The following is a 15,562-nucleotide window of genomic DNA, read 5'->3' on the forward strand; positions in this document are numbered from 1 at the left end:
AATTTTTCTCAAAATCCCATAAATTCTCTCAAAAATCTTCTTCTCCAGACCCACCAGTTGTGTCAGGGTCGGGAATGGGAGCATGCACCAGAGCAGCACGTCACTGCGTCCACTTTCCGCCGGTCCTCCAGGTAAGGGGCCTCTGTCTCGCCATCCCCCAGGCAGATGCCTGGCCCAACCCCATTTCCTGGAGATGCTGATCAACCTGCTGCAATGACGAGGCACATGGTCGGCCCATTGGCCGCTTCCACTCACAAGGCTCCCTCGCTGAGAGAATCTGGTGGGCAGGATCAGCATCAGGAGAATGAGCCACAGGTCCATACAGCCGCAACTGAAGCTCACGGACTATGCAGGTAATAAATCTCATCTGAGTCTCTCTCAGCAACCGCTCGTTGAACACAAAATCTGACCATCGACAGTCAAGGATTCTCCAAAGAGACCTGGTACCTGAAGAATTAACTCTCTATCTCAGATCCCTGGTCAGAGTCCAAGTCTCACATCCATAGAGCAAGACTGGAAGCACCGAGGACCTTAAGACTCAGACTTTCATCCTCCCGCACAAGTACCAGCAGCGCCACACCCCATTATCCAGTGAATCCATGACTCCCCAGGCATGACCTAGATGTCTGTTGACCTCTGGCTCACAGCCAGCAGAGACATGAATATCACTGCCATGGTAAGGGAATCTCTCTGTGACCTCAACATCCTCGCCGCAACATCAAACCAAATCCTCGCCTCAACATCCTCGTCCCAAAGCTTTTGCCCCAATCCTGTCATCCGGTGAGCTGTCCTGCAAAGGGCAGCTGCACAGGAGGTACCTCCCACAAAGTGGATTTTCAGATTTTTTGGTGCTTTTCTTATGTTTTGTGGAATGAAGGGTTTTATGGTGGTAGGAGTGCAAATCCTGCCACAAACCTCCTTCTAAAAAGTTACCCAACTGCAGGAGGATGTCCACAGACACAGTTGGGCACTAGATGTGGATGACCGTTGGCTCACAAGGAGCTCCTCCGCCGTTTGACAGGTTTTGTTTTTAATCCTGCTGGGTATCCATATCATGCACCCTCCTCACCAAGAAACTTGGTGGGGGAGATGGTTTAGTCACCGACAACCCGACCATGAAACAGATTCGTTCAGGTTTCCAAGGTACTTCTCGCAAATCATAGATATAATTTGACCTTACCTGACAAAAAGTCACCAGTCAGAATCTGACAAAATGTGGGATGCAACATTAGGGCAGGGTCCTGATGTTAAATTGCGGAGGCCATGCTGATTACATGACCGGAAGTGTGTCAAAATGGCGGTCCCACAAATTCCTTCCAAAATCTTCTTCTCAAGACCCACCATTCAGAAGATTACCAAATTTTGGTTACATCATTAGGCCAGGGCCCAGTTAACCTACAAGTCCAGTTGTCCTAGTTTTACCTCCACCATTGAAGGTGAAGGAGGTTATGCTTTCACTCTTTTCTGTCTGTTTGTCTATCTGTTTGTTCATTGCCGGAATCCTTTGGATTTCGGCAATTATGTCGGTCGGTTGTGTGTGTCATTCTGTGTGTCTGTCTGTCTGTCTGTTTGTTTGTGTGTTTGTTTACCCTGTAGCAGCCACACCATTTCAGCGATCATGACCAAACTGGTTACACACGTCGGCCATGGTCCAACTTCGACACTTGTCGTTTTTGGTGAATCTAGGTCAAAGGTCAAGGTCAAGGTCACCGAAAAACTGAGATTCTTATTTTCGCAATAACGTCCGCTAAAATGGTCATCATATCGACTTCAAACCAAATCCAAAATGTGCATCTTCCAATACTGCATCCAACTATATGTCTCATCGGGGTGTCACACCAACACCCTTCTTAGCGGTCGGGGGTTGAATGTCAGGGTGGGGGGGGGGGTCAGGTCAAAACTTTCAAATTGCAATAAAAACGCCATTTCAAGTCCGATTGACTTCCAAGTTATGATCATGACCAAACTAAGTGCTATAACTCATTAAACAGTAGCACTATCGACTTATAAGAAACAAATTGATTTCCAGGTTTTTGTTTTTTCAGAGATCGTGGAGATATGACAAAGTTATTCCGGCAACTCCTTGCTCAACGAGCAATTTCATTTGTTTGTTTGTGTGCAGGATATCTCAAAAAGTTGTGGACGGATTGGGACAAAATTTGGTTGACAGGTTGGATGTGTGACAAGGACAAATTAATTAGATTTTGGTGACGATCTGTTTCCAAATCCGGACACGAGAATTTTGAATGTGATTCATCAACATCAACCAAAAATGACATATAGTACGATATTTCAAAAAGTTATGGACTAGTTATGACAAAAACTTGGTGAATGAGTTGGTTAGGCGACAAAAACAAGCTGATTCGATTTTGGTTCAAGTCCGGATCCAGATCTGGCCTATCAGTGGGATGCAACATGTAAATTGTTCACCCTGGTGGAGGTATGTGCTCCACAAAGTGCCATTATCGTTTAAAATTGTCTTTCTGATGCTCCTTTCATAAATCATAGTGATGATCTGCTCGATCTGCATAAATCTGCTCATTGCCTCATTTCCAGGGTGGCTAAACCATTGGTAAGAAAGTTGAAATGATGCACTGAGAATTGTAATATATAGAGCAGACAGTTTTCCAAAGAAAAATAAATCAATCTGCATCATTGGTCAATGGTTGAGAAAAATACGAATTATGCCTCAGGTATAATTGCCTATAATAGATTCAAGATAGAGTCCAGAGAACGAACAGCATGCCAACTGGAGTTAATGTGCACAGTTTTTGATCATTCACCATAATCAAGGGGAACACTTGGGATAATTTTGAACCATGTGACGTTTGGCTCCAGAAACGAAGGCTCGGATAGGGCGAAATGATGGTGCTGAGGGTAGATGATGCAAGATAAGAATTGAGGCAATATAACACAGATTTTTATGAACTTATCTGTAGACAGAGAGCAAGCTGAAGGTTCTAACCCTCAGCTTCCCATTGAGAATTCTGAGAATCTTCAGAGCCTTAAAACTAATGGCATCCAGAAGGCATGCTAAGTGGGTCATTTGAGCCTCAGCCAAAAGTGGAGGAACTTATTCCATCAAGCTGCAAAGAAAAGCCTTTTAGGTTGTGAGGAGCTGAGGAGTGTCAAGGAAAGAGTTGGTTTGGCAGACGGTACCCAAGCAGCATCTGCTTTTGAATGCTAACTAAGCTGTGTTAGTCGCCATTGCTGGAAATGTTTTGGCTGATTGCGAGAATGAGCTGTTCCAGTGGATGCCCCTTGGTGAGCAGCTGGTCCATGAAGGACATATGAGTGTTCATGCGTACTTCTCTTTTAAGCAGGAAAGTGAGCACATGAGACTTTTTATTTTTGATTGCAGGTCACGTTCCAGAAGTACTTCCCACCATGTGGTTACAACTGAGTGGCATCCAACTATTCCATGATCTTTCATTCCTGCACCACATTTGATTAAATTTGTGCACAATGCTGGAAAAGAGAAATCGCATTCTTTAGGCAAAACGGACACACGATTTGTAAAAACAATAAACAAAGATTTGTCCAAGGATGAGACCGTAATTTGTGCAGGATGCTCCCAGATATTGGGTTGTTTGTCCTTTGATGTGCAGTACACAAGCACCAATCCTCCGGATTGGCTTGAACACACCTCGTTCTAAATTGATTCGATGAAAGTAAGATAATGTTTATGATGCATGCTATACAATGTCAGCATTCAGCGGCATGGTGCACTGTACATAAAATGATCTGAACCCTGACCTTCTGTTTACATATCAGGGCATTGATTTGAGTACGTTTTTACTTTTGCCACCTAAGGTGAGCAGAGGTTATGTTTTCATGTGTGTGTGTGTCTGTCTGTCTGTCTGTTTGTGAGCAGGATATTTCACAAACGTTGTGGACAGATTTGGACAAAACTTGGTGGACAGATTGGATCTGTGACAAGGACGAATTGATTAGACTTTGTTGAGGATCCGGATCATAATCTATGCTTAGTTCAATTATATTCAAGTGATTTGTCGGCATTGAGAGTTCGGGCCAAAAAACGATATATAGCAAGATATTTCAAAAAGTTGTGGCTGGGTTATGACAAAACTTGGTGGATGAGTGGGTCGGTGAGTGACAAGAACAAGTCGTTTACATTTTGGTTCAGATCTGGATGCAGATCCGGCCTATCAGTGGGATACAAAACTTAAACTGTTCAGCCTGGCGGAGGTATGTGCTCGACCGATTGTCGTTCTCGTTTTTGAAGAGTTTTAATGATCCAATTTTTTTTCTACTTCAGCGGCATTTTATGCATTGGGTTTTTTTCCAAAAAAGAATTTTGAGAAAAGGAAGGAAAGGTTTGCTTTGAGAGGAGGAAAGCGAGCATAGGGATGTTGGGGGAAATGGTTTCAGAGGAGATAGGAGTATTCATTTTCTGTTCAACAGTTTCTAATGCACACTAACTTTTAGAAACTACGATTTTGACGCATATTGATTGAAATCCATTTAATTCCTCTTGCTCTTTTGTTATGTTTCTGGAATGCAGACAGGCCTGACAGATAAGGGAGGAAACTGGACGGTCCTGCGTGAAATAGATGCTGAGCCACAGAAACGCAGCCTTCTGGTTAATGAATTACAACCCTACACCTTTTACAGGTAAGATGTCAAGCAAGATAATGCTTGTTATGCATGAAAGTTTCACAGCTAAACTCACCAAAGTCCAAGCTTACAGCTCACCTGTAGCTTAAATCTTATAGCTTGGAGCTCTGATCCTTTATCCCCCTCACCCCAACCCTACCCTCCTCCATCTGCGGAACCACCTGCTCATGTCTGTCCAGTGCAGCTGCTCCCTTTATTCCTTCAAAATGTCTATTGAAAGGCACCTCACATCATATCCTATGCCTATGTGTGATCTCTTCTACCCAATCTGATCACCTTGTTTTGTCCTGCCCCTCCGTTGGAGTGTCAACACTCTTTCCTCTGTTATTCAGCTTTTCTTTGAGCTTAATTGAAGTGTGTATTAAATTTGTTTATCATTGGTCAGACGCAGAGGGAGCCAAGGATGATGCAGCACAAAAAAAGAAGACCTTGATCAATTGTTCTTGATAAGCTTACAAAACACCGTGATCTTCTGCACCTTTAAATCTAACCTTAGGCAAGGGATTGGGATCTCCAAGTTATTCAATGCGCGGAAGATTCTAACGATCAATTACACAACTTTACACCACCAAAACAGCTTCTTGATGATGTTATGTGGAAGGGGGAGATCTATAGCTCGAATATGACAAGAATAGTGTGGACCGTGTTCGGGTAGCTTAGATTTACACCTCTATCGGGGATCTGTCAGGGGTAAATTGAATGGTAAAATATGCAACGAGAAGACGGTGGTTGTAAACAATGGAGCAGAACAGGGTAAGGTTGTGTCATGTGGAACCAACTGTACAGGTGAGAGTAGGGAAAGAATACTGGTTCTGGCTCACTTTTCCCCATGTAAATGAATGGGGGATTTTCAGCCATGAAATTTTTCTTTTTTTTCCCCTGAAAAAATAAATCCCCTTTTTAGCCCAAGGTATATTTATTTGTCTCCCCTTTTAACCTGGAGCCTGGTGTTGGCTTAGTTGTTAGGGTGGCGGCTTGGGATCCCAGGGTCCTGAGTTCAAATCCCGTTGGCTGCTGAATTAACACCAGGGGGTTGACTCAGCCTGCCATCCTTCCGAGGTCGGCGAAATGAGTGCCAGTGTACTGGTCCCGGTGTATGCCCCGGTTAGAATAGGTGTACCATATCCCTGTGTGTCGTAAGAGGCGACCAGGGTTGGTGTCAGGAAGGGCATCCGGCCATAAAACATTGCCTCAAGAAAAGCCAAACCCCTGCACAACAGGGAAAAATGGCTGTAAAAACGGTCATTTTTTATTTCCCTTTTAACCTAGGGGCTCTCTATTCAAATCGCCCATACAACAAGATAAAGATTTGTTAAAGGTGATTCTAAAGAAATATCTGAAACGTCTAAGCCTCGGGGCACTCTTTATCAAATAACCAATGCATATTGTTTAGCTCACTCATTGAACCTATAAACATTTGTTCATTCTCAAATTCCTTCAATAGTTTAATTTTCTTTGCACAATAATCCCCATCTAAAATATTGAAAAACAAAACATTTGAATCTTTATATTTTTTAAGATACCCCTTTTGTGCCATTACGAAATGATAAACTTTTCTTAATGATCTCATCTGGCCACCGCCCGAGTTGCAAATCATTTTTGTACATAAACCATGCCAGAAAAAAGTTTTGTTTCAAATGTTTTCAGTTCATGCCGTGAAAATGAGGAAGTGTTTTTTTGACACGGCCGTGCTGTGTGAATGAGGAAGTGGTTTTGGACTGTCATGCTGTGAAAAAATAGGAACTATTCTGTGAGACAAGGTCTCGTGTTTATATTTTATCTCAGAACACGAACTGAAAACATTTGAATCAAAACGTTTATGGCGTGGTTTATGTCCAAAAACGATTTGCAACTCGGGCGGTGGCCAGATGAGATCATTAAGAGAAGCTTGTCATTTCCTGTGCCCACACCCAATGATTAAGCAATTTCCTCATCGTTGCTTTATAAGCGGTTCGCCAGACAAAGTTTCTGCCAGACGGGATTTCATTTTTACAACTGAGGCATGGACGATATTTCTTCCGATGAAGCCAACAGCCCACTACAGAGTTGGTAAGTTTGTGTATGCTTTTCTCTTTGAACGATGAAGCAAATGATTATTAATTAAATCATGATAATTCTGATATATATATATATTTTTTCCCTGACAGGGCATTGGAAGAAATTGAGTTCACATATCACGACGTGGTTCATGAAATTAATACTCTTATTGAAGAGATCAATGATTTTAGAAGAGAATTGAAAGACATTTTCAATGAGTGGCATGAAGTCTTATCACGTCCTCTCATCTCGAAGGAATTAAACCAATGGTGAGACACGTGTGTGTGCCTCTCTCTCTGTCTGTCTTTCTACCTACCTCTCTCTGCTCTTATTGAAGAGGCCAATGATTTATAATGACTGGTCTCTGATCTCGAATGAATTAAACCAATGGTGAGGCACGTGTGTGTGTCTATGTGTGTGTGTATGTGTGTGTGTGTGCGTGTGTGTGTGTGTGTGTTGCTTTCCCTGTCTGTCTCTTCATCTATACCCTTGACTTATTTTTTTTTTCAGCACTATCGCACAACATCAGCTGTTGAAGCAATCTTGTACAACACATGATTTTCTGGAGGTAAATATTTCTGAATTATTATTAATATCACTCGTACAACACATGATTTTCTGGAGGTAAATATTTCTGAATTATTATTAATATCACTCGTACAACACATGATTTTCTGGAGGTAAATATTTCTGAATTATTATTAATATCACTCTCTCTTTAGAATGTCGCCTTATGTTGGTTGCATCATTAGTTTGGACGTGGTTTTGTCAGTACACTGGAATTCATTTTATTGACCTTGAAAGGATGACAGGCTCCTGGTGTGTTAATTCAGTGGTCAACGAGGCTTATTCATATTACCATGTAATTATCTTTATAGAACCTAATTATTATCCACTTTTTGTTTCAAAACAGAATATGGTGTCTGAGTTTCGAAATCACAAGGCATCTGAAGAAGATTGCTGGGAAAGATTGTACATTCTCGCAAATGAATATTTAATATTTTCAATATTAATAAATTATATTTGTTTTGTTTACAATTACTTGATTCTGAATTACAAGAAAAGAATAAAAGAGATGTAAAGGGGCGGGGGGGGGTGGGGGGAGTTAGGGGGGGGTAGGTGCGCTCCCCCAATGACCCATCACCCCCTCATCCCATCCCTCCCCTCCCCATGTGTGTGTGTGGGGAAGGGTGGGGGGTGGGATGAGGGAGGTGGTGGGTCAAAGGTGGGGGCGCACAGGGGGATGAGGGGGTGGGGCTTGTGTGGGCGGGGCTTGTGTGTGTGGGAGGGGCTTGTGTGGGCGGGGTGTGTGTGTGTGGGTGGGGCTTGTGTGGGTGGGGCTTGTGTGGGCGGGGGTTTATGTGGGTGGAGCTTGTGTGGGAGGGGTTTATGTGTGTGGAGTTTTTGTGTGGAGCTTGTGTACGCAGGGCTTATGTGGGAGGGGTTTATGTGGGCAGGGTTTATATGGGCAGGGGTTTATGTGGGTGGAGCTTGTGTGGGAGGGGTGAATGTGGATGAGGCTTATGTGGATAAATGGATGGGTGGAGAGATGGGGGGATGGGTGGATGAGTGGAGCTTGTGTGGATGGGTGGATAATTTTTTAATTAAATAAACACGTTGTGTGTGTGGGGAACTAATTAACTAATCACTAATTATGTGAATATGATGAATATGGGTGGAGCTTGTGTGGGGTTTGTGTGTGTGGAGCTTGTGTGGAGTTTTTGTGTGGAGGTTGTGTGGAGCTTGTGTGGGGTTTGTGTGGGGTTTGTGTGGGCGGGGCTTCGGTGGGAGGGGCGTGTGTGGGCGGAGTCAAAAGGGGCGGAGTCAAAAATTTCAATTTATTGGAGCTTGTGGGGGGTGTGTGGTGGGGTTTGTGTGGGGTTTGTGTGGGTGGGGCTTGTGTGGGCGGGGGCTTGTGTGGGTGGAGCCAAAAGGGCGGAGTCAAAAAATTTCAATTTATCTTTGTCTTTTGTAATTCCTGTGAATAAAATGAACCTAAAATCTCTTCCCCTTCCAAATCATATATCTTATAAGTCCAAGGAACCGTATCTATTACATCAACAATTTTAAAAAGCTCGTTGGTCCATCTTTTCGTATAACCTTTTTCAAAATGAGATTTCCACCTATATATTCTTACGATATCACCAACTTTGAACTTAGGTTTTCTGACATTAATCTCTTTTTCATATTTTAATTTTGTAAATGTTTCTGATGGCTTCATATTTGTTGACGTGTGAATCGTGTCATTGTACTTATCCACAATATCTTGAATAAAAGATGACCATTGTTGTGAACCGAGTTGTGTGAATTTTTTATATAGTCTCTCTTTTAAGGTACGATTAAAACGTTCAACAACAACTGCCTTCCCTTCATTAAAGGTACTGTATAATGTAATACTGTTATTTTTTAGAAAATTCATAAATGTCTTGTTATAAAACTCCCTACCCTCATCAGTCCACAATTTTTTAGGTTTTCTCTTACTTTTATTAAATATCTGTTGGAAGGCTAACATAAGAGTATTACCTGTTTTGTTTTTTAATGGTACAACCCACGCATATCTACTCCTCAAATCAATAACGGTTAAAGCATACTTGTACCCCTTATCATTATTGAGTTCAATCAAATCAGCAGACCAGATATAATCTACTTCCTTGGAATAAACTTTCCTTCTCTGAAACTTTGTGAATATTGGTTTATGTAATTCATCAGCTAATTGCTCTTCAGTCTTAATGGCATCATTAGAGCCTATAAGTTTTTTGAATTTCCAAGTCCAAGTTTCAATTTAGCACTGATCATCTTCTTCACAATGAACCGATCAACTTTTTCTCTCAAGGTTGGATTTTGTATCAGAGACAAATTATACAACATTTCTCTATCGGCTTCATGCTTTTCTTCCAACGTTGTGGTATTCCCATAATCAATATCGTGTCTCATGCACACTTCATCAACTCTATTGATAGGCCGACTCCAGGATTTAGGATTGTCTGCCTCATCTAATCTTTTATCCAAGTTTGTGCCTGGGCCACAGAAAGAATACCCTGGAAGATGTAATTCCCCTGGTATTCCAGTAGTTGTAAATTTACTTCCTGATAAAAACTTTTGGATATCTCCTCCTAGTTTGTGTTGGGAGATAAATTGATTTTTTTTTGAACCACACACCGAACATATACCTTTTTGTATAACCCTGTTATTTTTACTTTTAATATATGAAATATTTTTAGTATTAGTTTTCTTTTTACATTTGAGACAATAACTCATTTATTTATGAGAAAAATTCCTGCAGAGTGCAAAAACCTTTTTAGTTTCCAACATGCACATTTGAATCTTGATTTTTAAAACATAAAGAATCCTTAGAAATGCCTTCACTCTCTCCCCCATTTATTTAAGAAAAAAAAAAAATGAAAAACAGAATTAAAATCCTGTCTTCTCGATGTCAATAGTCTTGTCGAAAGTATTGTAAATAGACTTATCAATTCTTTGTTTTCCTCCTCGGTGGGTTGAGTTATTTTCTGTAATACCCCTAATCTTTTTTAATCTCACTGGTTTCCATATTTTGATATTTATTTTGTCTCGCTCTTTCCTCCCTCTCCTCCTTCTCTTTCTTCTCCCTCTCCTCCCTCTCCTTCTCTTTCTTCTCCCTCTCCTCCCTCTCTCTCTTCTCTCTCTCCTCCCTCTCTCTCTTCTCTCTTTCCTCCCTCTCTCTCTTCTCCCTCTCCTCCTTCTCTCTCTTCTCTTTTTCCTCCTTCTCTTTCTTCTCCCTCTTCTCCTTTTCCTCCTCTTCCCTCTCTTCTTCAACTCCTTCCTCATCCCTTACTATCCTTGAATCGCTTACACCCCATAGAATATTATACATATATTCATCAGGATTTCTTGTTATTCCTGTATCCAAAATAATTTTTTTACAACAGGAAACCAATAAAATTTCTTTTGAATTTCTAAAAGAGCCTTACCTTTTCTTAACTTTATAATTTTTTCATTATTTAACATTCTAATTAAATCTAAAGTTGTCGGTTTATCAACATCAGCATAATGCCAATCTTTTATTGAAAATACCTCATTCTTATGTTGTAGAACATATTTATTAAAATACCGAATACCCTTTTCTTGAAGGTATGCTTGGACACAGAAATGATAATTTTCTTGAAGCCTTCTTGCTGTCATTTATGTATTAGAAATATATGTTAGAACAATATTATGGCACGAAACACCTCCCCATCTTCCCATAGTTAAATCATTTTGTATTTCCTTACTTATTATATATAATCCTGTTTTTTCTGTTTTCATGAGATAAACAAGGGCAAAACCATTATTATATTTACCCTTATTAAATTCTTTTATTTGTTGTTTACTAATCGTAGCCCCACAAAACTCATTCTCGATACCAAGTGGATAATATTCTTCCTTACGAGACTGATTTAATTGTTCCAGGTCTTCGAGGTTAATTTTAAATGACCAATTATACCCTAAATCATTCATATCATATCCCCATTGTTCTATTCTCATACAAACGATACGCCCTTCTTTATAAAAATTTATTTTAATTCGAACTGTGAATTCTGTATGACCTGGAGATAATATCAACACTTCTGTATCTTTGGAATACACAGCCGTTTTATTTAAGGATATATATTGTGATAAATCGCTTAATCTCACCAAGTCATTCGCGTCAGTCGGGCTTGGATAATTTTTTAATTTATAAGCATTTTTCATGTTAATATTTTTGGTTATATTATATTTATGTCGTTCAGCCTGTGCCTTTGTGTAATAATTTGAGAAATCAATATCCAGTTCTTGAGATAAACCAAAGATAGAACCATCTTTACCAACATAAGTCATTTATATTAGATTAAAAATAATATCATAAAATTTTTTATTTTTGTTGAGTTGAAATAACACATATAGGCATAATTGGCCACAACACTTGGAATTTAATTCTTGGACTTGAAATGTTTGATAAACACCATTCTGTAAGAATTTTATGACTTCAACAGGTGGTGGAAGACCAAAACTATCAAAATAATATTTGTCTTGACTATTAAAAATACAAACCCAATGAGAACCGTTCCCATTATTATCTTCTAAGTTCATAATAATATTCTTTGTATGTTTCGGCACATTTGTTAATTCATCTCTCATACAAATAACCACATTATGAATTTTTAATTTCTTACAATATTTGACAAGTTGTAAATTTGATGTTGTATTCTTTCCAAATTTTTTCAACCACTCATCAATGCTCATTTATTTATTAGAAAGATATAATCCATTACCTCTTTTCGTTAATTTTACACCTGCTTGTGCTATAGAAGAAAGCATATCTCCAACTAACAATCTCGCTTTATCAGGCAGACCTTCAAGTTTTTCAGCAAAATCTACAATTACACCACTTCCACTAATTTGTTTCTCCAACTCTTTGTTATGTCTTTCCAATTCTTTTTGAGCCTGGAGTTGAGCCTTCCTTTCGTTGGCAGTTTTCACCGCTGTTGAAATACCACCCGTCAATGCTCCAACCGCACTTAAACCAGCAAATAAAGGAATTAGAAATGGGAGAAATCCTCCACTCGTCTCTCTTATTGAATATTTTTTCAACATTGGTTTTGTCATTTTAATTTTAAGTGAGCCAGTGTCATTCAAGATTTTAACCTGTTCTCTTGTGAGAAAAACATCAATTCTTACTGCTCCTTTTCTCTGAATTGTATTAACGTTAATCGTACAAGGCTTTTGATTTTGAACACAAGATGATAGTTTATGAAGATTGATTTGATTAACATATACCCCAGTTGGTACTTTGCCACTCATTTATTTAACAAAAAATTATGTGAGACTAATCATCACACCATTATCTGTATTAATCTGCAATTCTGTTTCTTCCAAAAGCAAACAATATGTATCAACTTCTTCACTCTCTCCTCTTTCAATGTATAGGGAAGTATCCACTCGATTAGACTTTATAGTTTCCTTTTGAGCGCTCAGGTCAAACGCATAGATTGTATACAAACTTTTAAATGCTGTCATATCCAAAATAGGTTCTTTATTTCCATTACTTTCACACACCTTTTGGTAAGACTTGTATGCTTCAGCAAAATCATTTTTTTCCCAATTAATTTCCAATCTATCTCGTGGGTAAAATGTTCCATCTAGAGAAACGCGAAGTTGTTTCACCTTAGCATTATCACTCAATGCATTATTCTTATCAGTCGCAGTATCACCATCTGGCTTTTTAAAAATGATCCACAGATATCGTGGCTTTCCTTCCAGAACACCCAAATTCCACGTGTAAGTTGTTTGATTGAGTTTAACGTGTTGACATCTTCTTTTGAGGTATGATACACTGAGTGGTTTCTTTGAGTTAAGTCTTCGATTCAACATCTCTTCTGTTTTAAGATTAGGAGTATATTCACTGATATACCAACTCATTTCCTCAATTACAAATTTATTCTGATCACCAAAAGCACTACCAACACCAAAAAGCAATCGATTTTCATTATCATTCCTTTGAAGTTGAAATCTAATTTTAAGGCCATACAGAACTTTATCATGATCACAAAATCCAAATATACCTTTAAGAGGAACTGCCACAGTAAAACTATTTTCTGCTTTTGTATCATCATTATACATTCCTTTCCTTTGAGTATACCCAGGGTCTGTGTTTGTTCCCGTTGACATATCAGGAATAAAACCTTCGACAGACCCCTTTCCCATTCTATCACTGAATGTATAGAGTGTAAATTTTATCATTTCAGATACAGCAGAGACATAATCAACCGCTTCAACTTCTTGTGTTCCAATATACAAACGCACACTATCAAACATTTTCCAGAAGAAATCATTTACAAGTGTAGCGTTTGTGTTATTCCCAGCCTTAGTGAATTTAAATTTACACAACAAGAAACTTTCGGAGAGATTCAAATAGGTTTGTTGATTATTTATTTCAAAACTTTTTGTACCATTCGTATTCCAGTCTGTTCCAGTTATTGCATTTACCTTGAAGTAATCTTCTTTTTAGTGGAGTTTGAGATAATAATAGTATCATCCAAATCATAGATACTATCAATTGCTTCCATACTTGTATTTATTTAGGAAAAAAAGATGTTAAAACTTTTGAAACCCTGATCCAAGTATTTGAATTATTTTCTGTCGTTCTTGGGGGACAACTGAGTTTTGCCTTTCTTAATTTCTTTTATTGCTTGTAATTTATGAGATTCCTTCTGAGCATCTTTTATACTCTTTACGGCACCTGCTACATTTCCCACAGCAGAAGCAGTTGAACCAATTAGATCTTTATGTTTAAGAATAGTTGAACCAATACCCATGAGAGTATCAATTATCCCATCTCCTCTAAATTGATGTCCAACACCCCTTTGTCTCTTAGGTTTATAGTATCCTCTACCAAGATACATACCTTCACCCTTGTAGTATGGGGAAAGGAACATCCCATCCCCTGTAATTATTTTATATTTTCCCAACTCGTGTTTCCTCAAAATAACCATCGTATTTATTTATTGGAAAACTTCACGTAGGTGAATTCTGATGGATATAACTTCTCCATTAAAAGAAATCACACGATTATCTTGGTCGGTTATCCTAAAATTTACTCTGTGTATGGTTTTTCCTGACACAGGAAGATAAACCAAATTTTTGGGTTCCATATTGAATTTATAACCAATTGGGGTTGAGTATGCGCTGAATGAAAATATTGTATTTGTTTTTTTCCCATCATTATAAGCACCATCAATCAAATCACAGTGAATTAACACCGAATTTATTCCTGAGGATATTTGAATGACATTATCACTGTAAAACGTCCCATTAGTTTCAATCTTTTTTGAGGAGAAACCCAATAACTCTCTAAATGAATTATCAATTGTGAAATCAACCTTGTAGTTATTTTTAACTTTAATCGTTGATTTTGAAGTATGTTTTTGAATGTTTATAACAATATTTTTTGGTTCATCACCCTGTTCTTTCATAAGACGAGCAATTTCGGAAGATATTTGAGAAATCTCATATGCTCCGGGTGAGACTGTTATCGTTTTGTATCCACTTCCTGGATTATAACTAAACTTGTCATTTTTCTCGGTTATATTAAATAAGGTATTATAAGTTTCCATGGACAATAAAGATGCCTCATATTCTTTTGTTGTGTCAAGTTGTAGTGGGTATGGGAATGAAGATGTGTGGTCGCTTGTTGTGAAATTGAAACTAAGGATTGTGCTTCTCATCTTATTTAATATGAGATAAAATGTCTTTATATTGATATTTATTAATTATTTTCATGTTCATCAACTGGTCTAAAATGGCTGATGCTTCATTAAAACAATTGTTATTTCCAGCCTTCTTACTGCCTAACAACAATAACAGTCTATTAACTAATTGCGATGGGTCATTTGGAAGAAAACTAACACCTGAACCAAGGATACTTAAAGCCTGAATAATGTGTTTCTCCTTCTCATTCTTCCTACTTTTACCAGAAAGAATAACCTTATAATTTAGAGTGTTCAGCAGATCAATATATACTCTATCATCATTATTTTCCATATCCAATGGTTTATCAATATACTTTGATTCATCCCTCACAGTTGAACCTTGTCTTCCATCTTTTGTGAGAAGAAACATTAATCTTGGAGTTAGTTTAACAGGGGGTTGAGCAGAACCCAAGAACCTTAATTCATCATTAAATATCAATACCTTTTCTTGAACAAGATGAAATATTGCTGATTGTTCTGTTGGAATGAGTCCTGCTTTGGTTTTTGAATCCGCTGAATATTCATTGTTTTGAAGAGCATTCACAATATAATCAGGGGGTCGATTAATCTCTTCCAGTTGTTGAAATAAACCTTCATCATCATATTCTAATTCTCCTAAATGCTCTAATTCTTCCTCCGTC

The 15,562-nt window shown here is 38.6% G+C and overlaps 1 protein-coding gene and 1 long non-coding RNA gene across 2 annotated transcripts in view; both read left to right on the top strand.

Moving 5' to 3' along the window:
• The window catches only part of LOC147009723 (protein sidekick-2-like), a 956,293-nt gene that overhangs the window by 722,797 nt on the left and 217,934 nt on the right, over positions 1 to 15,562 (top strand). The window contains exon 23 of the mRNA XM_085861602.1: positions 4,526 to 4,635. Coding sequence (XP_085717728.1) covers positions 4,526 to 4,635 — 110 coding nt within the window. The remainder of the gene's footprint in view (positions 1 to 4,525; positions 4,636 to 15,562) is intronic.
• LOC147009724 (uncharacterized) lies at positions 5,932 to 7,757 on the top strand. Its single transcript, XR_015052792.1, has 3 exons — positions 5,932 to 6,944; positions 7,186 to 7,243; positions 7,589 to 7,757. It is a non-coding gene; the product is annotated as an uncharacterized LOC147009724 (long non-coding RNA).

This window comes from Eptatretus burgeri, chromosome 17 (genome assembly GCF_056783735.1).
Source record: "Eptatretus burgeri isolate ZD-2024b chromosome 17, Ebu_testis_v1, whole genome shotgun sequence".
Taxonomy (NCBI): Eukaryota; Metazoa; Chordata; class Myxini; order Myxiniformes; family Myxinidae; genus Eptatretus; species Eptatretus burgeri.